Source organism: Crocuta crocuta, unplaced genomic scaffold (assembly GCF_008692635.1).
Source record: "Crocuta crocuta isolate KB4526 unplaced genomic scaffold, BGI_CrCroc_1.0 scaffold147, whole genome shotgun sequence".
Taxonomy (NCBI): domain Eukaryota; kingdom Metazoa; phylum Chordata; class Mammalia; order Carnivora; family Hyaenidae; genus Crocuta; species Crocuta crocuta.
In genome coordinates, this window is record NW_027532594.1 from 6,906,907 (window position 1) to 6,929,479 (window position 22,573).

The 22,573-nt window shown below is 42.1% G+C and overlaps 1 protein-coding gene across 1 annotated transcript in view; it reads left to right on the top strand.

Annotated features, from left to right (window-relative positions):
- Positions 1–22,573, top strand: part of SLC16A10 (solute carrier family 16 member 10) — a 99,781-nt gene that overhangs the window by 70,208 nt on the left and 7,000 nt on the right. The window contains exons 6-7 of the mRNA XM_077780045.1: positions 18,940–19,083; positions 21,505–21,541. Coding sequence (XP_077636171.1) covers positions 18,940–19,083; positions 21,505–21,541 — 181 coding nt within the window. The remainder of the gene's footprint in view (positions 1–18,939; positions 19,084–21,504; positions 21,542–22,573) is intronic.

Here is a 22,573-nt window from a genome sequence, read left to right on the forward strand (position 1 = left end):
GAAAAAAAGTTGCTTATATTTTAGAGTTATTATCTATTTATCATCTATCTATCTATCTATCTATCTATCTATCTATCTATCTATCTATCTATCTATCTATCTTTCCATCCATCACTGATAGATCGTTAGTGTCCTGAGAAGGCCCTAAAGAGTCCTGGTGTTGGAAAGCTGTTCCTTCTCTCTTGTTAATGTGTAAATTTCACATTAGCAACTTTCTGTTGTGTTTTTAAGTATCTCAGGTTTTATTTGTTAAAATATACTTTTGAATAATTTCAAAATTTAATTATTATGTGGATATTTGCTTATCCCTCAATTGCTTGGATTAGTATCAAATTAAAGTTTGTTGAAATTTGAAGGACCTAAATTATCCGGTAAGGGTCCTATTGTGATTTTTATGTCAATTAGAAGATGGGTAGAAATAGAAATAGAAATCTTATTTGAAGAATCTTCCGTTTGTGAGGCTTTACTTGGACACTAGCTTTATCGGGTGATTCTGGCAGGGGACAGGGTTGTCTGATCCATTGAGACCCATGTCTGCTAATTTAACCTTATCTCCAAGTTCTGGAGCATCTGTTTTGGAGAAGCCCTTGTAGGCACTAACTCCAGGATTACAGAGCAGAATAGGCCTTAGTTCTACATTTGTCCTAAAGGGAAGAGTCTTTAGTGCCCAAAGCAAGTTTGAGGGCTGCACATCTGTTACGGATTAGCCCCCAGATTGCCCATGCCACTGTCCATTTCCCATTTGCTTTTCCTGCTTTCCATTATCTGTATCTAGGTTTTTACCTTTCTCTGCCCATTGGCAGCTCACTTGTAACGAGGAAGTTTATATTCCTTTGTAACAAACTGGAGAAAAGCCCACCTACTGGTAGGCAGGGCCTGCCGTGTGGAGGCAGAACGGCCAACATGGACAGCTGGTGTGCAGGTCCGCAGGCCAGCTGTGTCTGCACCCTTGCCAGTTGAACAGATGCACATCCAGTCTTGGAGTAACATGGCAGGAACAGCTGCTGCATCCCGAGCTCCTGAGCATGTGGTTTAGGATTCCGTGGGCCCAGTCCTCACAGCTATGGAAGGATTTGTTTAAAACCACGACTTTCTTAAACAAATGTAACATTTATTGATTTCCCACATTTTTATTGACATTTGACATACAAGAAGCTCCCACAAACCTTTATCTTTCGTTGGAGTCTCAGGGCCACGCTGGGAGATAGGCGGTGATGCAAGGCTGGTAGCTGGTTTGGCCGGGGCTCAAGCCTGGCTCCTTGGAAGACTGGCTTTTAAATAAGATATTTATGTACCTGTAAAGATATAAGTCATTTACGAGTTGAAAGAGATTGTATGGGTGATTTAGTTGCACTTTTTTAGTGAGACTGGTAAAGGAACTAAGGCACAGAAAGGTTAAGTTGCTTGCCAAAAGTCACATCGTGATAAAGCTGCAGAACCAGTGTAACATCCAGGAATATCCATGGAAGATAAATGGATGTTTATTGTAGCCTAAAATATAAATGTGTACATAGTAGAAACAGAATCATTAGAGGAATGGCAGAGTTTTCTCACAAAACATAACCCTAGTCAACTCAGGATTCAGTTCTTAGTGGGGGCGTTCCTTTGCCATTTTGACACATTCCACTTCTTCAAAGTTGCCATTAGCAGTTACCCTGGTTTTGTTTTCTTTCTCTTAATGATCTCTTTGGAGCTCAGGGTCAGGGTTGTTGTGTGTCAGAGCCCAGAGAATGCAGACCTCATAGTAGGATCCTTATAAACCACAGGTTTATTGTGCTTTGGGCCAGGGCTGGGCTGCTGAGCTGATCTCTCTTGCTGCATTGATCCCTGATCACAGTAAGGTTCTGACAGGAGAAAAGCCTTGGGGCTGGTTACAACCATGGGGATGATGGTTGCCGTGCTTTGGAAACATTTTAAAACTGATTTATGGTGGAATTGTATAATCTGAAGAGTTTCCCTGTCAGTCTTGCTTGCACTATAATCAGATTACTGATATGGAGTTAACATTTGAATTTTGTTTTTAGTCTAGTGGCTAAAACAATAGAGCTAAATACTAGGAGCTAATGTTTTTATTTTCTCCCTTTTATTTTTTAATGTTTATTTTGTGTGTGTGTGAGAGAGAGATAGAGAAAGAGCGCGCGAGCACGTGCACGAGCAGGGCAGGGCCAGAGAGAGAGGGAGACACAGAATCAGAAGCAGGTTTCAGGCTCTGAGCTGTCAGTACAGAGCCCAATGCAGGGCTTGAATTCACTGACCACGAGATAATGACCTGAGCCAAAGTTGGATGCTTAACTGAGAGAGCCACCAAGGCGCCCCCAAATTTTCTAATTTAAGTACAACTGACACTTGACCAATGCAGGGGTTAGAGGTACTGGACCCCCATGTGGTCAGAAATCTCCAGATAACTTTTGGCTTCTCCAAAACTTTACTACTAATAGCCTAGTCTACTGTTGACAGGAAGCCTTACTGATAATAAGCTGCCAGTTAAAACATATTAACATATGTTATATGTGTTATATACTGTATTCTTACAATAAAATAAGCTAGAGAAAATATTAAAATTTTAAGAGAAGGATTACATAACAGACCACTTAACAAAAAAACTTATAAGAAATGTGTGGGTTGTACATGTGTGTATAAGCACCACACAGTAAATCTCGATAAATCCTGATATTTAAATTAATACACTATACAAAGAGATATTCTTGTGTCAAATTTATAAGCCTATTTTAAAATGAAAAAGAAAAAAAAAACAAATTACATTTGACCCTTGAACAACATGGGTTTGAACTGTGGGTCAACTTATACACAGATTTTTTTCAATAAATACAGTATAGTACTGTAAATGTATTTTCTCCTGGAGTTTTTAAAAATTTTCCATTTATTAATCTATCTTTACACCCAACATGGGGCTTGACCTCATGACCCTGAGATCAAGAGTCGTAAACTCTACCAACTGAGTCAGCCAGACACCCCACAAACAGACATTTTTTGATTAAATTCTCACAGCAACCTTTTGGGAGGAAAGCAGTACTGATACTGAATAGATTAAGAACCTTGAGGATCAGAGGTTTTATTTGTTCAAAGTAGCACAGTAAGTGGCAGGGGTGTTAGTAGTATCAGAATGGGTTATTCCCATTAATCTGCCAGTTTTTTTTTTTTTTCTTCCTTGCATGTGTGTGGCTGCTTCTATTTACAGCTCAGTTGAACAGATTCAAACATTCATTTGTTTGACAAAAACTCACTGGGCACCTGCTGGGTGCCATTAACATTCTAGATGTGGGGATGCAGGGGTGAGAACAGATGTAATCTCTGCCTTCACAGAGCTTGATAGATAAGTAACACATAAGTAAACAAGGTAGTTTTCGAATAGTGATGTTTTCTTTGAGGAAAATAAAAAGAGATGGAAGGTGATGGTGGAAGGTCACTTCAGTTTGGCAAGTCAGGGACAACTTTGAGGAGGTGACAGTAAGTGCCTTCTATGGATGAGGGGCAGTATTAGATATGTGAAGGATGTAAAAACAAGATTGCTTCCTATTGCCCTTGGGAAACCTGGGACATAGAGTCTCTCTAATTTCTATCGTTAAGGCCAGCCAATTACCAATGATTTTTTAATCCAACTTTTTATCTGGTGTATTATATTAAAAACTGCATGTTGAAAAATTTAAAACCTTACATAGGACCCAAGCATTGCTTTTTCTTCAGATACTTCACTCACTATGTGTATCTTCTAAAAAAATACACTACTCTTCCTCAGTCCTCATGGTTATTACGTTAATAGACATCTCTCCTTCCCTTTATCCCCACTTCTTTCAGATTTTTTCCCAAGGCTGTTTATGCTTTTCTTGCCCTTCTAACCTTGCACTTATTTCCCTGCAGATCTCAACATCTGCTGCAATTTGACCACTCAGGTTAGTGAAACTTTGCCCATTAATCAGTTTTGTGCCTTAGGCAGTATTCACCAGCATTCTCCTACTTAAGATGAATAAGGATCTTTACTTTGGGCCACTTCTACTTCATTAATGGTGGAAGTTAAAGAACTACAGAACACTCTCATCAAAACAAGCTGGCTGGGTTGTTTTGTTTGTCTGCTTTTTAGGTTGTTTTTGTTTTTGTTTTCTCAAACTCTAATATACTAACATAGGAACTTGACAGGACAGGACATAATACTGATCATTTACAAAGAAGTAAACTAAAGCAAGCTGCTGCTTTTAGTAAGACCATAAGATGTCATGTATATTCCAATTTATTTTTAGACAGAGGTAAGTGTTTCTAGGTAATTCAACATTAGTTTTTAGGAGTGATACATAATTTATATTCAGTCATGAAAATTATCCCTAGAATCTAGGAAGCTTTTGAAATTGTGGGGGAGAAAGAAATCCACAGAGATTTTTGAATACCTGCTTTTAACTTTAATTGAAAACCAGCAATAGTATATCTTTGTCAAGCTCTTATCTTATCCTATGTAATGTATTCCATGCAAGTATGGAGAAGGCTGGTGAAAACTGGGTTTTTCTACAAAATACATTGGGGAGTTTTGTGTGGGAATCGTCCTGATGCCTCAGGACATGGTAAAGAATAAATGGGTAAAGGAGACTGGATACTTCGTAAGGGTAGGGACAGAGCGCCCTCTTCACTGCTCTGTCCCCAGCACCTAGCCTGTGCCTGGCACTCAAAATAGTTTTTGTCCGTTTTCACCCTGAGCTTGTAGATTGGTTGAATTGCTAAAGTATCAATTCTCCTAATTTCTCTACTTGTGTTTCCTTTTTATTCTAATAGCACTTTATGTTCTTTAAGTTCTTTCTTTTGGTCTTCAGTATATAAACCTCGAAGATGAAAACACTTTTATCTCCATCTTACATGGAAAGGCATTAGCTGGCTTAGAGATTTTCTCCGATCACACACATACAGTGACAGGATGTGGTTTACATAATAGAAAAGTACCCTTGTCTAGTTTCAAGGTGGAGTAATTTGAAGATCTGGAAATGGGTGGTAAGAAGTACATTGTTAACCGTGTTGAGACGAGATGTTACCTCCTATGTCTTATACTTTCTCCTAGCTGCTTCCAGAAGATTGGGATGACTGAGGGTTACTACAACCAAACAAGTAGGCTAACAGATGGTCGTGCCACTCTTGACCCCCACGTACATCTGTGGAGTTTAAAATATCACCATGTATTGATGCTTGAATTTATGAGGCATTTTAATAGCCTCAACATAAATCAAATGTTCCTGTCCCTACTTAATTGTATCTCTGCTTACGTGAACACATGGTTTTTCCTTCTGTTTCTTACTCAGGAGCTTCCTCGGGGGTTTTTCACAGTTCTTGCCACGTGTCTCTTTGCTTGTGCTCTTCAGCTTGCAGGGCACTCTCAACCCTGAGATCAGGATTACTCTGTCCCTGCCCCACCTCTTCCTTGTGAGGTGCCAAGCTCAGTACCATGTTTACCTTAACAGCAACCCTGTTGCATATCTAGAGCCATGTGTCAGACTTAGGCCCTCCTTTTCTCTCCTGAAATAAAATAGATCATAAAAAGTACCTGTACACATAATTTAAAACAGTGATACCTTACCCTTTAACATGAAAAAGAAATAAAAGAAGTAATTTAAAAAATCATATGTATTTTAAAAGTTAACGTAGGGCCCTCTGATCAGATGGGGGGCCACCAAATGTGGGGCGTCCCAATTGGGTGGGGGTCGTTAGCACAAGCAGTGAAAGAATTCATCCAAGGCAGAACAAAAAAAGGTGGAAGCTTATTGAATACCCCGTAAGGGAGCAGCAGGCAGGATAGCAAAAGTAGACTGTCCGTGAGGAGGTGGTGGTGGGGAACCATAGTTCTGAGGCGGAGTGAGGAAGTATGGGGACTTCTGGAATTTTCCCTTCTTTGGTAATCTTAGGAATTGTGCCTGGTTATAATTGGTCATTTAGGGCCTGTGGCTATTTCAGGGTTGGTTACTTCATGAGCCTGTTTGCATACAGCTTGGTGGTCGCTGTGGGTCTTTTTTGCCTTCCTCAAGTTTCCATTGCTTCAAGCCGGTTGCCTACAAACAGCCTCTACTGTTAATGCTTGGGATACATGCTACAACATGGATGAAACTTGAAGACCTTCTGCTAAGTGAAATAAGCCATGGAAGGTCAAACACTGTATGATTCCATGTAGATGAGGTACCTAGAGTAGTCACATTCATAGAAATAAAGTAGAATTGTAGTTGCCAGGGGTTTGGCAAAATGGGGAGTTAGTGTTTAATGGCCACAGTGTTTCAGTCTGGGAAAATGAGGAACTTCTGGACCTGGATGGTGGTGATGGCTGCAGAAGAGGGTGAATGTATTTAATGCCACTGACCCGTACACTTAAAAAGTGGTTAAAATGGTACTGTTGTTCAACACAGTACTAGAAGTCCTAGCCTTAGCAATCAGACAACAAAAGAAAAGGGCATACAGATTGGCAAGGAAGGAAGAGGTCAAACTTTCACTCTTTGCAGATCATATGGTGTTCTATGTAGAAAACCTGAAAGGCTCCATCAAAAAACTGCTAGAACTGATCCATGACTTCAGCAAAGTCGCAGGTTATAAAATCAATGTCCAGAAATTGGTTACATTTCTGTACACCAATAATGAAGCAGCAGAAAGAGAAATCAAGGAATCAGTCCCATTTACAACTGCACCGAAAACCATAAGATACTATGAATAAACCTAGCCAAAGAGATAAAAGATCTATACGCTGAAAACTATAGAAAGCTTGTGAAAGAAATTGAAGAAGAGGTGCCTGAGTGGCTCAGTTAAGCATCTGACTTCAGCTCAGGTCATGATCTCACGGTTCATGAGTTTGAGCCCCACATCAGGCTCTGTGCTGACAGCTTAGAGCCTGGAGCCTGCTTTAGATTCTGTGTTTCCCTCTTTCTCTGTTCCTCCCCCCTAATTTCCTGTCTGTCTCTCAAAACTAAAAGCATTTTTTAAAAATTTAAAAATTAAAAAAAAAATTGAAGAAGACACAAAGAAATGGAGAAACACTCCATGCTTATGGATTGGAAGAACAAATATTGTTAAGATATCTATACTACCCAAAGCAATCTACACATTCGTGCAATCACTACCAAAGTAACACTGGCGTTCTTTATAGAACTACAATAAACAATTATAAAATTTGTATGGACAGGGAAATACAAATCAAAACGACACTGAGATACCACCTCACGCCAGTCAGAGTGGCTAAAATGAGTACATCAGAGAANCCAGAGTTCCAGACTTCAAGCTGTATTACAAAGCTGTAATCATCAAGACAATATGGTACTGGCACAAAAACAGACACATAGATCAATGGAACAAAATAGAGAACCCATAAATGAATGGCCGCCTAATCTTTGACAAAGCAGGAATGAATATTCAATGGAATAAAGACAGTCTCTTCAGCAAATGGTGTTGGGAAAACTNTCGGCTACAGCAACTTCTTAGTCGACACGTCTCTGGAGGCAAGGGAAGCAAAAGTAAAAATGAACTATTGGGACCTCATCAAGATAAAAAGCTTCTGCACAGCAAAGGAAACAATCAGCAAAACTAAAAGGCAACCAACAGAATGGGAGGAGATATTTGCAAATGACATTTCAGATAAAGGTTTAGGATCCAAAATCTGTAAAGAACTTCTCAAACTCAACAGCCAAAAAACAAATAATCCAGTGAGGAAATGGGCAGAAGACATGAACAGACACTTTTCCAAAGAAGACATCCAGATGGCCAACAGGCACATGAAAAGATGCTCAATATCACTCATCATCAGGGAAATACAGATCAAAACCACAAAGAGATACCACCTCACACCGTCACAATGGCTAAAATGAATAACTCAGACAACAACAGATGTTGGTGAGGATGCAGAGAAAGGGTAGCACTGTTGGTGGGAATGAAAACTGGTGCAACCACTCTGGAGAACAGGATGTGGGTTCCTCAAAAAATTAAAAATAGAATTATGACTCTGTGGCCCAGCAGTTGCACTAGTAGGTATATTTATCCAAAGGATACCAAAATGCTGATTCAAAGGGGCATATGCACCCCAATGTTCATAGCAGTGCTATCAACAATAGCCAAATTATGGAAAGGGCCCAAATGTCCATCCACTGATGAATGGATAAAGATGTGATTGTGTGTGTGTGTGTGTGTGTGTGTGTGCGTGTGCGTGTATGAAATACACATATCCAGCAATGTGGATGAAACTAGAGAATGTTATACTAAGTAAAATACGCCAAGTGTTGGGATGAGCACTGGGTGTCCTATGTAAGTGATGAATCACTAGGTTCTTCTCCTAAAACTAATACTACACCGTATGTTAACTAACTTGAATTTAAATAAAAAGTAATGGAGGAAAAAAGGTTAAAATGGTAAATATTAGGTGATGTAAATGTTATTAAAATAAAACATTTTAAAAAGGTAATACCTGGCAAGACCATATAAGAAAAATAAAGCCCTCCGTGGGTTTTTAGAACACCACTGAGGCAGTGGTACTGGCCAAATGTGAACCAGTGTTCAGTATTTGTTTCAGATCAGGAAACTGATGCCCAAGATCTTAAAATCAGTAAAGAGTAGCGCTCATAATTAAACTCCAAAGATTTTGTTTTCCCCCTGCTATGCCTAGGCCTTCCAACTCTCAGTCATACAGGTTTGCTCGCTGCTTTGCCGGCACCCTTAATCCAGACCACTCCAGGCCTCCATTTTCTTACCTATCCTCCTACAGGGTGTGCTGTTTTACTTCTGAACACTTTAAAACCACAAGACAGAGCCGAATATGCTTAACATACTGTTAATCACACACCCCCTCCACCTACCCCCAAAACTCTGGCATAGGCTTATTTTTTAAGAAAGAATTTTAAAAAATGGGGTAGACAATCTCAGAAATACATATATGGAAATGACAACAGTGGGAGGAAAACCAAGCTAAGCCCAATCCTAACAATTCTTAATCATCATTCAGATACTTTTTTTTTTTAATTTGATGTGATACTAGGGAGAAGGTTAGCAATTAGATAACTGTTAGAATTGACAGAAAAGACTCATCAGCATATGTCTTATAAAGACTGGAGGAGAGGGGGCATATCCCTTTTTCTAGAGAAACACAAACATGGAAACATGATGGCCCAAGAAAGAGCATTCATCACAAGCAGGATCCACATCTGCAGAGCTTTTGTGACCACAGGGTATGTTCAGAGTGCTGTTTCAAGTATTAGTTGTGCACACAGGCAGTGGACAGTGGCTAAGCCCTCTGGAACCATCTTACCAGAGGAGAGGGAGGTGGTGGTCTGACTTCCTTCAAAGACAGATACTGTCTAAGTTCACAGTGCATGGTGTTCATCCAAACCAGACAGGAACCAAGGGTCTGAGAGAGTGCTGAATCTTTGCCAAGAATGGGATTTCAAGAAGGAAACTGATCTGAATCAAATTTGGATTTAGGTAGAATGAATAAAAATTAAAATAAACCAACAGACTAAACATCTTTCATTGTTCAGGAAGCACTAGCACAGTTTTTGGTAATTTGTGAAACATCTGGCATAGAAATTGTCAGGGTCACTAAATTTCAAGTTACCCCAAAATCCTAGTGATTTTTTTAAAATAGTTTTTTAAGTTTATTGTTTTTGAGAGAGACACAGAACATGAGTGGGAGAGGGAAAGAGTGAGGGAGACACAGAATCTGAAGCAGGCTCTAGGGTCCGCATGGAGCCCAACGCGGGGCTTGAACCCACAAACTGTAAGATCGTGGCCTGAGTTGAAGTCCAACGCTTAACTGACTGAGCCACTCAGGTGTCCCTATTTCTAATTTAAGTTGAAGTCCATATTCTAAAATGCAGGATTATTTGACATTTAAATCCAAACTGGTTTTTGACTGATAATTCCCCTAGAACATTTTGCCAAATCTAGATCTGATCTGAATAATGCTTTGTCAAGGGGTGCCTGGGTGGCTCAGTTTGTTAAGCATCCAACTCTTTAAAAAATTTTTATGTTTATTTATTTTTGAGAGACACACAGTGTGAGTGGAGAAGGGGGCAGAAAGAGGGAGACACAGAATCGGAAGCAGGCTCCAGGCTCTGAGCTGTCAGCACAGAGCCCAGCATGGGGCTTGAACCCAGGAACTGAGTGATTGTGACCTGAAGTGAAGTCCGATGCCTAACTGAGCCACCGAGGCACCCCAAGCATCCAACTCTTGATTTCAGCACAGGTCATGATCTCACAGTTCGTGAGATGGAGCCCCATGTTGGGCTCTGCACTGACAACTTGGAGCTTGCTTGGGATTCTCTGTCTCCTTCTCTCTTTGCCCCTCCCCTGCTTGTTCATTCTCTCTCTCTCTCTCTCAAAATAATAAATAAGCTTAAAAAATGCTGGGGTGCCTGGGTCCTCAGTCAGTGCCCAGTCCTTGATTTTAGCTGATCTCATGGTTCGTGTCTTCGAGTCCCGCACCTGGCTTGGCACTGACAGTGCAGAGCCTACTTGGGATTCACTGTCTCCCTCTCTCGGTGCCCCTTCCCCATCTCAAAATAAATAAACTTAAAAAAAATTTTTTTAGTTAAAAAAATAATGCTATATCAAGAATGGACTATTTTTTTTGTTTTGTTTTGCCTTCTTTTTAACCTAAGGGAAAGTGTTTTTTAATGTTTAGTTTTGAGAGAGAGAGAAGGACACAGAATTCCAAGCAGGCTCCAGCTTCCAAGCTGTCACCACAGAGCCCAATGCTGGACTTGTATTCACGAACTGTGAGGTCATGACTTGAGCCAAAGTCGGATGCTCATCTGACTGAGCCACTGAGCTCCTAACGGAAATTTTTGAAAAAATGTTTATTTTTAAGAGTGAGAGAGAGCACGCACGCAAGTGGGGGAGGGGCATAGAGAGAGAGAGAGGAGACAGAATTCAAAGAACGCTCCAGGCTCTGAGCTGTCAGCCGCGAGCCCGATGCAGGGGCTTGGACTTAGGAACTATGGGATCACGCCCTGAGCCGAAATCAAGAGCTGGAGGATGCTCAACCCAGCTGAGCCACCCAGGAGCCCAAAGGGAAATCATTAAAAAAAAAAAAAAAGGGAAAAATAAATTCTTTAAAGAAATGTTAGAAGATGTTTTCAAAATTAAACCAAGGTTTTTTGAGCCATCAGCCATCTTTCATCCTTCTGAACTTTTCTCTTTCTGCCCCTTAGTGGCCTTTAAGTAATTGTAGCTCTGGAAACCCTTCCCTTTTTTTTCTCAGTCCCAACCTTCACATGTCTTAACAGTGCCATGCGTGATTACCGACAATTGTGGAAGCCCATTTTCGTGGAATGGAAAGACTGGCCGTTAAACTTTTTAAATGTATGTTTATTTTGAGAGAGAGAGACAAAGAGCGAGCAGGGGAAAGGCAGGGAGAGAGGGAGACACAGAATCGAAAGCAGGCTCCGGCTCTGAGCTGTCAGCACAGAGCCGACGCGGGGTTTGAACTCATGAACTGTGAGATCATGACCTGAGCTGAAGTCGGGCGCTTAACCAACTGAGCCATCCAGGTGCCCCAAGGAATATCTATCTAAAAAAAAATAAATAAAAATAAAAAAAATAAAAAAAAATTAAAAAAAGGAATATCTATCTAAATAGCCATAAAGTCTTATTTCAATATTATATGGTGTAAAGGGCTTAATTTTTATGTACCCAAATCTGAGAGTTTAGTTTTCTTCCACATTTGATCACCTCACTGGGCTTGCTGGTGTACAAAGTTTTGTGAAAAACTTTTCTAAGTGAATGCCCCACTTGTTTTAAATTACTCCCCCTCCCCCCCTTTTTTTTTTCTTAGCAAAAACAGAGAGAAAACATAGTTGCTTAAAAAGACGGGGCGGGGGGCGGGGAAACCAGACCAAACCCTCATTCCATTCAGAGTTCTGTTCATCTTACTTTGAAGTCAAAGGGTAGTGTAAAGTTTTGATTTGCAACAATTCTAAGATTATCCATTAACTACTCTAGCAAGCTTTCTACTCCCTTTGAAATGTACATCTAATTGTTAAAGGGGCCAGGCTCTTTTCTTTGAGTTTATCTTTTAAAAAGTGTATTTTAAGCAGAATGGTCTTTTAGAGTGATGGAGTAGCTTTTTACATGTTGAATGGATGTTTTAGAAAGTACTCTAACCTGCATGTGAGTCAGAGGCAACATGCTGAAGCTGCTAATTTTGGAATGAATAGCAAGTGAGTCAAAGTGCTCTGAACTCCATACCCCTGCTGGAAAGCAGGGAGCTGCAGAAATCATTCTTTATTACAAAACCACTCAAAATGCTGTGTAGCATGTATTGCCCCATTTTTGGAGATAGCATGTAAACATAAAAGTTGCAGGTTCCCTGGCCCGGCCAAAAGAGTTTATTCTTCTAGCGACAAACTGGGCGCTAATGTTTACCTGGTGTCCAGTTTGACGATGTGTATCTGAAGAGGAAGGGCAGGAGATCAGGGAATCAAAATCTTCACAGGCAAGGACAGTTGATGACTGCATTACTGGAATCTGTTTATCTCTCAAAGGGCACAGTAACTGCAACAGCTGTGGGTGTTAACTGCTGTTGATTCCCCCCTCCACCCCCCTGCTCAGTTCTGCAAAGGTAGTTGAAGTTCTACCAGTGCCGAGCCTGCAATGCTCTGGTGAAGCTGTTTTTGTCTTGCTTTCCTGGCCTCCCGAAATTTCTGCCTTTTTTTTTTTTTTTTAAAGCACTCCGTACTTGAGTCAGCAGCTATTACTTCAAGTCCACATCTTTAAATATCCTGTAGTTCCTCGTTTAATTATTCCCCAAAGATGTATAGTTTAACCTCTATGTACAAAAGTTTTATCATATTCTTTATGTAATAAATTATATACATGTTACATAAAAGACCGTAAGCTAAAACCACCCATCCCTTTAAAAAGCTGAAGGCAAGGGCAGTTGTGGCTGAAGACCATGATAGCAGTGGCCAAATAACACAATTTTATAAAATACTATAGATCATTATTGGACCTTTCTTGAGCAGTGACCTGCTTGCTTTGCTGGTACGTACCACCACTGGGTTTCAAGGGTTTCTGGAAGTAAAGTGATTTAGGGTTCCTTTCTATTGGGTGTTCTGTCATGCAACTGTTCGTCAAGGAGAAGCTTGAGTTTCTACTGCACTTACGTCAGTTTTATTGGAGCTGTTTTTATTCTGTGGCTACCCATTTAATTTCCTTCATGGTTGACTAAAAGCCAGAGGGCTCGGCCTGGGTTCTCCATGGAAAAACACCATCTGATGTCTCCCTGTGTCTGGCACTGTGGCTCCTCTGCAGGGGAAGAGGTAGAGAGGGGAGAAGCCAACCCAGCAAGATGACTTTTTCTTTTTTTTTTTTAATGTTTGTTTTTGAGAGTGTGTGTGTGTGAGTGGGGAAGGGGAGAGAGAGAGGGAAAGAGAGAATCCCAAGCGGGCTCTGTGCTGTCAGTGCAGCGTCCAGTGTGAGTCATGAACCTATGAACAGTAAGGTCTTACCTGAGCTGGAACCAAGAGTCGGACTCTAAACCAACTGAGCTACCCAGGCACCACCGCCCCCAACAAGATGACTTTCTTAGGCTCCTACCCCAACCTCTCAAAAAGGGCTCTGTCTCTAGACTCTAGTGAGGGGAGAGGAACCTCTCCCTTCGGCCGGCTGGTCAGAAACATGTCATCTAGGGGCACCTGGGTGGCTTAGTCGGTTAAGTGTCCGACTTCGGCTCAGGTCATGATCTCACGGTTCTTGGGTTTGAGCCTCGCGTTGGGCTCTGTGCTGACAGCCAGCTCAGAGCCTGGAGCCTGCTTCAGATTCTGTGTCTCCCTCTCTGACCCTCCCCTGTTCACGCTGTCTCTCTCTCTCTCTCTCAGAAATAAATAAAAAAACATTAAAAAAAAAAAAAGAAACGTCATCTATAGATGAATGAACTATTGAATCACCGTTTACTTGAAGTAGAGATGGTTGGGAGGAAGGGGAAACTGAGCTACTCTTTGTTTTCTTTCTGTCACGCATGGTGTAGAATGAACAGATATTTTTGGATATGAGTTTTTGGATAACAAAACAATAAATAGGGTTTCACACAATCCACAAATGGCTTCTATGGGTAGCAAAAGTTGTTGCTTGAATGATGAAAAATGTTTAAGGAGCAGGCAGCATTCAAGTTGTCGGCAAGGTTTTGGTAATCCCTGACTGGTATGCAGCCCTGGAGTAAACCAGTTTGAGGACGTTAATAAAAGACTAATTCCTACCCTGAAAATACGTTCACATAAAGTCTACTTGAAACAACTTCTCTACAAAATGATATCATTTCTCATGTAGATAGTGGCCTCTGTTGTAGTAGGCTCTGTGTTCGTTTATAAAGTTAGGTTAAGTAGGGAGACATCTACCCAACATTTTCATGTCCTTAGACATGTAGCCCTTTTTGAGAAATATGAATTTTGCCTAATATTCATGCTTTCTGCTAAACTAACGTGTATGCCTATCTCCAGAGGATGAGACATTGGCAGAGATTCATCAAATAGCCTGCAGCAATCATGGGAGACCCAGGCTGCAAGTAGAACTTACCAGATCTCCTGGGAACTGCTACCTCAATAAGGAAGGATCTCTAGGACCCAGAGATCCAGCATCCCTAGACTCTGTTCTCCAGCCCCCTCCCCTCCCCTAGATTCCCTTACTTAACAACGACCAAAGAAATCTTTTTTGAACTTGCAGATTTGCGCCAAGGGTGAGGAGGCGTATTAGAAGCTGAAGTTCTTGTTTTATTTCAATAGCAGCAACAGCAACACATTTGAATGAAATAACACCCCTTATAGTTGAAGAACTAAGTTTCCACTTAAGCATAATTTGGATTTGCCAAACTCACCACTTTTAAAAGACCCAAAACAATTCACCTTATTATTCCTTTTAAGGATCATTTAGTAGAGCAGGGGGAAAAATAAACCACTAATAAAGGAAAATTAGTTTGGCAAGCATGTGTTCTTAGTTTCATCAAAAGAATGACTGGTAAATTTTTTTTTTTTTGGAATACTGAACAATGCCTTTTAAAAAGTTATAATAGATCCTTTGGGTACTTACTGAAGTAGATTAACACATTAAGTCTGGATTCAAATTCTAAATAAAGCCGATGAATACACATAATTATATCCTACATGCCTTAAATCAGGTTATTCATTTTCCTTGGAACTGAGCTAGAATTCATCTTTCCACTTTGTCTAATTTCACTTACTGAGAGTAATAAGGGCCTGGAGGAATGAGCCAGTTTGGGGTCCCCTTTATCAACAGCTGTCTTATCTTTGCAGCCACCAGTGGATTTCTTAGACCAGCACTGTTCAATAGAAATACAATGTAAGCCATGTATGTAATTTATAATTTTCTTTCCATATTAAAAAAATTTTTTTAATGTCTATTTATTTTTGAGAGAGAGTGTGAGTAGGGAGAGGGGCAGAGAGAGACACACAGAATCCGAAGCGGACTCCAGGCTCTGAGCTGTCAGCACAGAGCCCAACAGCGAGATCATGACCTTAGCTGAAGTCAGACACCCAACCGACTGAGACACCCAGGCACCCCTCTACTTTCCAGTATTTAAAAGAATTACAACAGGGGCACCTGGGTGGCTAAATTGGTTAAGCGTTGACTTCGGCTCAGGTCATGATCTCACAGCTTGTGAGTTCGAGCCCTGCGTTGGGCTCTGTGATGACTGCCTGGAGCCTGCTTCAAATTCTGTGCCTCCACCTCTTTCTGCCCCTACCCTGCTTGTGCTCTGTTTCTCTCTCTCTCAAAAATAAATAAACATTAAAAAAAATTAAAAACAAATGAAATTAGTTTCATGATATGTTTTAACTAATATAGCCAAAATATTATTTCAACATGGAACCAATTTTAAAATTATGGAGATATATTTCTTTTAATTTTTTTTANAGTCAACGCTTAACCAAGGTGCCCCAGGTGCCCCAAATATGGAGATATTTTGCATGTTTTCCCACTCTCTTCTAAATTTTCTGTATTTTACACTTGTAGCACATCTCAATTTAACCAGCTACTTTTCAGGTGCTCAGTAGCCCCTGTGCGGCTGGTAGCTAGCATGTTGCACAGCACCGCGGTGCAGCTGGAGGTGAGGCTGCCGTAGCAAAGCAGGCGAGCTTTTATCTGTTAAGGCAGGACTGGGAGCTTTACCCTAAAGGCTATGGGAGCCATCAAAGGATCTTAGGCAGAGAAGTGTTTTTAGTTTTGAACTTAATCTAGCGGTCTCAGAGAATTCAGAGATGCAGGAGTGGGGGGCTCAAGGAAGCATGCTAGAAGGCCGTTGTCATCTGAGTGAATGATAGGAACCCAAACTAAAACACAGGGAACACAGACCAAAGGAAGTGTGTCTGAGACGGAGAGGAGGTAAAATTATCAGAATTTGGTAGTGACTCCTGGGTCTGTAATCTAGGATGATTTGCACGTTTTTCCCTTGGAGAGCTGGGCCAGAAGTAAAGTGGAGGGAGGGCAGGTTGTGAGGGGGAGAGGACGTCAGCATGTCGTGTTCACTGTGAAGTGCTATAAGGCTGAGGTCTCAGGACAGCTGTATAGAAAAGGTGGGACTTGAGCAGAGTCTTAAAGAATGGGTAGGATTCAGAAAGTCAGAGAAGAGATAGCAGAAATGTAAGAGGTAAGAATGTATGAGATGTGTTTAAGCAACACTATTTGAATAAACCTGTCCTGCTGGGCCAGATGGGATTAGGGCTGAGATCAAAGCCAGCCTTATGCAGTTTGCAGACATGTTTTGTTGGCTCGCGTGGGGTTGGATCATGCTGTGTTTTAAATTTAAGGTAGATGCCAACATTTCCACACACACAAAATTTCTGACTCCCTTTTAAAATAAAAGGGGACTGGGAGGTGGACTTGGCAGCTTAAGTATATGTTCCCTCTCTCCAGGAAATCTGTTTCACTCCTTCATGCCACTTGCCTGAGTCCTGTAGATATTTGAGTTCTTTGCTTTTGAGTCAAGGATCAATAGGTAATAAAGGCACAAAGACGACTGGTGACAGATTAGGAAGGGCTTTTAATACCAAACTAAATATAAATGTAAACGGTGGTCAACTAATGAATGAGGGATTGATCAGATTAAAGTCCTATTTAGAAGAATTATTCCAGACCAGTGTGGAAATACAGAAGTTAGGGAGAAGAGTTACCAGATTTGGAAGGGAGAAGACATATACGATGGTGTTGGCATATCCAAGTGGGCCTAAAATGTGAAATGGAAGTTTCTTAAGAAGACGTCATGCCTCAAGGCTACTTAGGACCGCTTGGAAACCAATGGGCCATTCAGCTTGCAGGGTAATTTGCATGTTTTTAGAATTCAGGCCAAAGTCTGGTGTAGGGAACAGCAAGTCTGACTGTTTGAACCAACTGTTTGGGTTAGTTAAACCATCTCTGTGATTTCAGAGAAAACAATGGCAGTAGAGACATGCTTTTTGTCCTTGTGAGTACAGATAGATGATCACTGAGAAAATGGAAGGGCTAAGATAGGGGTGAAACTTGGGGGCTGTGGGAGCAAAGCTTATGTCAGTGGGTGCTGAGCTGCTGCGTGTTTTTCACCCAGTATAACACCTGGCTGGTCACACTGCCTTTTAAAACATTGTCAGGTTGTTTCACAGTCATTAAGTACACTGCAGATAGAGAGAAAAGGTCCTTGAAAAAAGACAGGTTAAAATTGGGTGCTCAGTCAGTTAACCAACTGATTCTTTTTTAATGTTTATTTATTTTTGAGAGAGAGAGAGAGAGATGGGGGGCGGTGGCAGAAAAAGAGGGAGACACAGAATCTGAAGCAGGCTCCAGGTTCTGAGCTGACAGCACAAAGCCTGATGTGGGGCTCAAGCTCACGAACTGCGAGATCATGACCTGAGCTGAAATTGGACACTCAACCGACTGAGCCACCCAGACACCCCAACCAAAAGGGTAAATATGTTAGGTGATAGATATGTTAAATAACTTGATGGGGGAACCTTTTTATAATGTATATGTGTTATCAGTGATAGGTCATATATTTTAAATACTTGAGGTACTATTGCTATCTCCATTTTACAGACAAGGCAACTGAGGACCTAGAGGTTAAGGAATTACTCAAGGTCACAAGCCTGATAAGGGATGGAACCAAGACTTGAACCCAAGCAGTCTCTCCTAGAGGCTTTTCTCTTAACCACTGTGTTAAACTGCCTCTGTTATCTGTCTGTTCTGATGCCACACAGATAGGCAAATTTGCAGGTTGGGAACCTTACTTACGCTTTTATCCCAGAAACTCCACTCCAGCTTATTTCAGAGGTGTCAGTTTGGTTCAGGTCCTCCTACAAGACACAAAACTGCCTTAAACTGCCTGTAAGGAGAACAGATAGGGGCGCCTGGGTGGCTCAGTTGGTTAAGCATCCGACTTCAGCTCAGGTCATGATCTCACAGTTCATGGGTTCAAACGCCGCGTCGGGTTCTGTGCTGACAGCTAGCTCAGAGCCTGGAGGCTGCTTCAGATTATGTGTCTCCCTCTCTCTCTAACCCTCCCCTGCTCATGCTGTCTCTCTCTCTCTTTCTCAGAAATATATGAAACATTAAAAAATAAAAATAAACAAAAAAAGGAGAACAAATAAAAAAAATCAGGTCCTGGGGTGACCTTGAGAGAACAAGGTTGAATGGTGTGTTCAGAGTATGTTCTCTTCCTTTAGCTAATGGCTCGATGCCAACTTCTAAAATGTGCGTTGGTCACCTTTTTTTGAAATAGGACCTCTCTTAACAATTCTCCCTTCTTTTGTGCAAGCTAAATTATGTTAGCTCTGCCTTCGTATGTCCTGATGAACAATGATCACAGGAGAAATTTGATAAATATTTGGAATTGGAAGGAGGTGAGAATCCATAACATTATGGAGATACAAAGGCGTTGTGTGTCAAAACTTGTCAATTTTTTTCTACTGTTCTTAGTGCTGCTTCTTTCTCTCTGGTCCACAGATGAAATATGTGAATGAAAGATTTCAAGATGGAAAAAACAAAGAGGTGGTTCTCATGTGCATTGGCATCACTTCAGGAGTCGGACGGTTGCTCTTTGGCCGGATCGCAGATTATGTGCCTGGTGTGAAGAAGGTTTATCTTCAGGTACTTTCTTAAGCCGCTTTCCCCCCAGCAGAATGGTCTTTGTCACCTCATGGCTCGTTATATATATCTATTTGCTTACATTCTTCCATAAAAATGACAAATGTTTTCTAGAACCTAACTTCTACCAGCAGTTTTTCAAGGGCAAAATCAGATATAAATGTTGGGTTTTCAACATGAGAAATTAACGATCAAACAGCAATCTTATTTGTTTTGTTGGGACTCCACCAAATCAGGGTGGTTTTTGCCCACTGCTTTTCCCTAAGAATGTTTCATTTCTGGCACAGTTCTCACAGTCATGTGCCTTTTGCACGATCTTGTGAAATTCAGGGGTGTGTTTCTTTTGAACTTTTTTACTGCACGTGGCCTCTGGGTGTTGAGGGGTGTGCACTACACAAATGCTAATTCCAGGCTCACACGGACACTCATTTGACACACACTTAAACGACTCCTCCGTGCCAGACACCGTGCTAAATGCTGCGGATGAAGCATGAAACATGGTCTTTGCCCTCAATTAGTGGCGAACGGTCTCATGGGGAGACAGATGAAGCAGTGTTGCAGCAAAGGGGAATAATGGCCATGCTAGGCAGGGCTGGAAACATAGGCACCAAACCTCTGAATCACTAGCGAGGCTCTGAACAGGCCTCCTGGCTGGTGTGGTGGTAAGAGGTGAGTGACAGCCAGAAAGAGAAGGAAGACAGAGAAGTGTGTTCCAAGCAGAGGAAACCGCACAGGCAAAGACGTGGAGGTGAGACATAGTATATTATGTCTGGGAAACTGAGTGTTTGAATGGAGTAAAGGGAGAGCGGTGAACTGATTGGCTGCAGGGAGGCAGGAGGCAGGTTAGGAAGAAGGTGACACTATCCTAAAATCTACCAGGAGCCACTAGAGGGTTTTAACCAAGGCAGTGACATGACAGGAGTTGTCGTTTAGTAAGGTGAGTGCCCTAGCCGTGGGCGGTGACACGGGAGGGCAGGAGCTCAGGTAGTCACAAAAGGCTACACGTGGTGCATCTCTGTTTCGGTGGAGTGGCCGGAGCAGGCAGCGCCACAGAGACAGAGTGGATTCCTGGTGGCCTGGGGCTGGGGGAGGGCGGTGGGGGATAACTGCTGCAGGCTCTGGGGGTGCTTCCTGGGGTGGTATAAATATTCCAAAACGAGGCAGTAGTGACAGTTGTACAACTTTGTTAGAGGACTAAAGCCCACTGGATTATTTACTTTAAATGGGTGAATTTTATGATATATAAATTGATATCTCTATCAAGCTGTTATTTAAAAAAAAAAAAGAGTGGAGGCAGGGTAGGTACTAGTATTAGTTGGAGGCTGTTGAAGTAGTGTAGGCAGGAGGGGCCAAGGCAGAGACCCTGGAATCCAACAAGAGTGAAGTCGGGCTGTGGGAATAAGAGTGTGATGGAGCCACGAAGCCAGGTCTGAGATCTGTGGCCCCAGTGACAGTGGATGGTTGTGCTGTTGAGTCAAGATTAGTCATTTCAGTAAATGGGAGTAAGATGTGGAGTTCACTTTTGCCATGTTAAATTTGTGGTGCTTATGAGAGAGCCAGGCTGCATGTGGAGCTCCCGAGAGTCGAAGGGACCCAAGGGACTTCGGCATTCGTGGGCTGTGTGGGTAAGCAGAGGACCAGGGGTGTGCATGGAGACTGAAGGGAGTGGCCAGCTCAGTGGGAAAGAAGCGGGCATAGAGTGTTTCAGGGATAGGAGGGGGCAGAGGATCGGTAGCTGGTGAGAGGGCAAGCACATTAAAGCCTAAAAGGTTTTCATTGCATTTAGCAACAGAGGTTCAGTGCAGTGGCAGGTGCTAAAGATTGATCATGATTAGGGGCGCCTGGGTGGCTCAGTCGGTTCGGCTCAGCTCATGATCTCGTGGTCCGTGGGTTCAAGCCCTGCACTGGGTGCTATGCTGACAGCTCAGAGCCTGGAGCCTGCTTCAGATCCTCTGTCTCCCTCTCTCTCTGCCCCTTCCCTGCTCATGCTCTGTCTTTTTCGGTCTCTCAAAAATAAATAAATAAACGTTAATAAATTTAAAAAAAAGATTGATCATGATTAGTGGAATAAATGGAAATGTAGTCTACTTTGCCCAAAAGCTTGACCGTGGAAGGAAAGTGAAGGGGAGCCCAGGGAAGAGGGCAACTTGAGACTGGGGAATTGAGTGTGCCAGCTCACTGTATCGATAGGAGGCAGTTTTCGAGCTGGGCCTTGAAGTAGAGCTGGGATTTACGTGCAGGAAAATGACTGGAAAAAGCATTCATTACAGATTAAGAAACTTCCATGAGTTGATTTGAAATGACCCAGCCACTATTTATTGAGTACTTCCATGTGCCAGACAGTGAGCTAAGTGCCCCACATGCAATCTCCCTTATTCCTTGCCCCAGCCCTAAGACGAAAGTATCGTCATTTTTTCCACTCAGGTACGAGCCCTAGGGAACAGAGGCTGCCTCACTGTGGGTATGTAGAAAGGAGTCTGGCCACATAGCAGAAGGAAGCGTAGAAAGCTGGTAGAGTGTTACTTTTACAAGTATTTACTGTATTTTTATCGTTCCCCCTTTTATTAAAATCTAACTGGATATTCTTGTGGAACATTTGGTTTTGTTCTCAAGTGTCAAGAGAACCCTCTAATGGACATTTGATGCATTACAGACTTTTAAAAATATATTTATTTTGAGAAAGAGAGCATGCAAGCAGGGGAGGGGTAAAGAGAGAGGTAAAGAGAGAGAGAGAACTTGAAGTAGGCTCTACAGTGTCAGCACAGAGCCCAACATGGGGCTCGAAACTGTGAAATCATGACCTGAGCCGAAATCAAGAGTCAGACGCTTAATGGACTGAGCCACCCAGGCGGCCCTACATTATAGACTTTCAGCTTCCTTTCCCAGCCCTGCAAAAGGTTGTGTCTACTGTGCTCCAGCCTAGACCTTGGTGGGGTGATACAAACAAGACATACATGGCCCCCGAGTTCCTGGTGCAATACCGGAGGCAGGAAGAATGAAGAACTCAAGAAGGCAGGGAGAGTGACCAGGGAAGAGGTTGGAAAGCTAGGAGGGGCCAGGTTATACAGGGCCTCGAAAGTCCAGCTGAAGAGATTTTGCTTTAAGTGTTGTGAGTCTTCGTTAGCGAATGAAGTGGTCTGCTTTCACATTTTAAAGTCATTGTGGAAGATGTGGGACACCTGGGTGGCTCAGTCGGTTAAGCGTTCCACCTCAGCTCAGGTCATGATCTCGCGGTTCATGGGTTCGAGCCCTACATCGGGCTCTGTGCTGACAGCTCAGAGCCTGGAGCCTGCTTCGGATTCTGTGTCTCCCTCTCTCTCTGACCCAGCTCTGGTCAAGCTGTGTGTGTGTCTCTCTCTCAGAAATAAATAAAAAACATTAAAAAAAATTAAAGTCACTGGAGGATAATTTACTGGGTGGAAGCAGTAATGCATTCTCCACAGTAGTATATGCTGAATCACGGGTGACATGACTGCATTTCAGAGAGCCCATG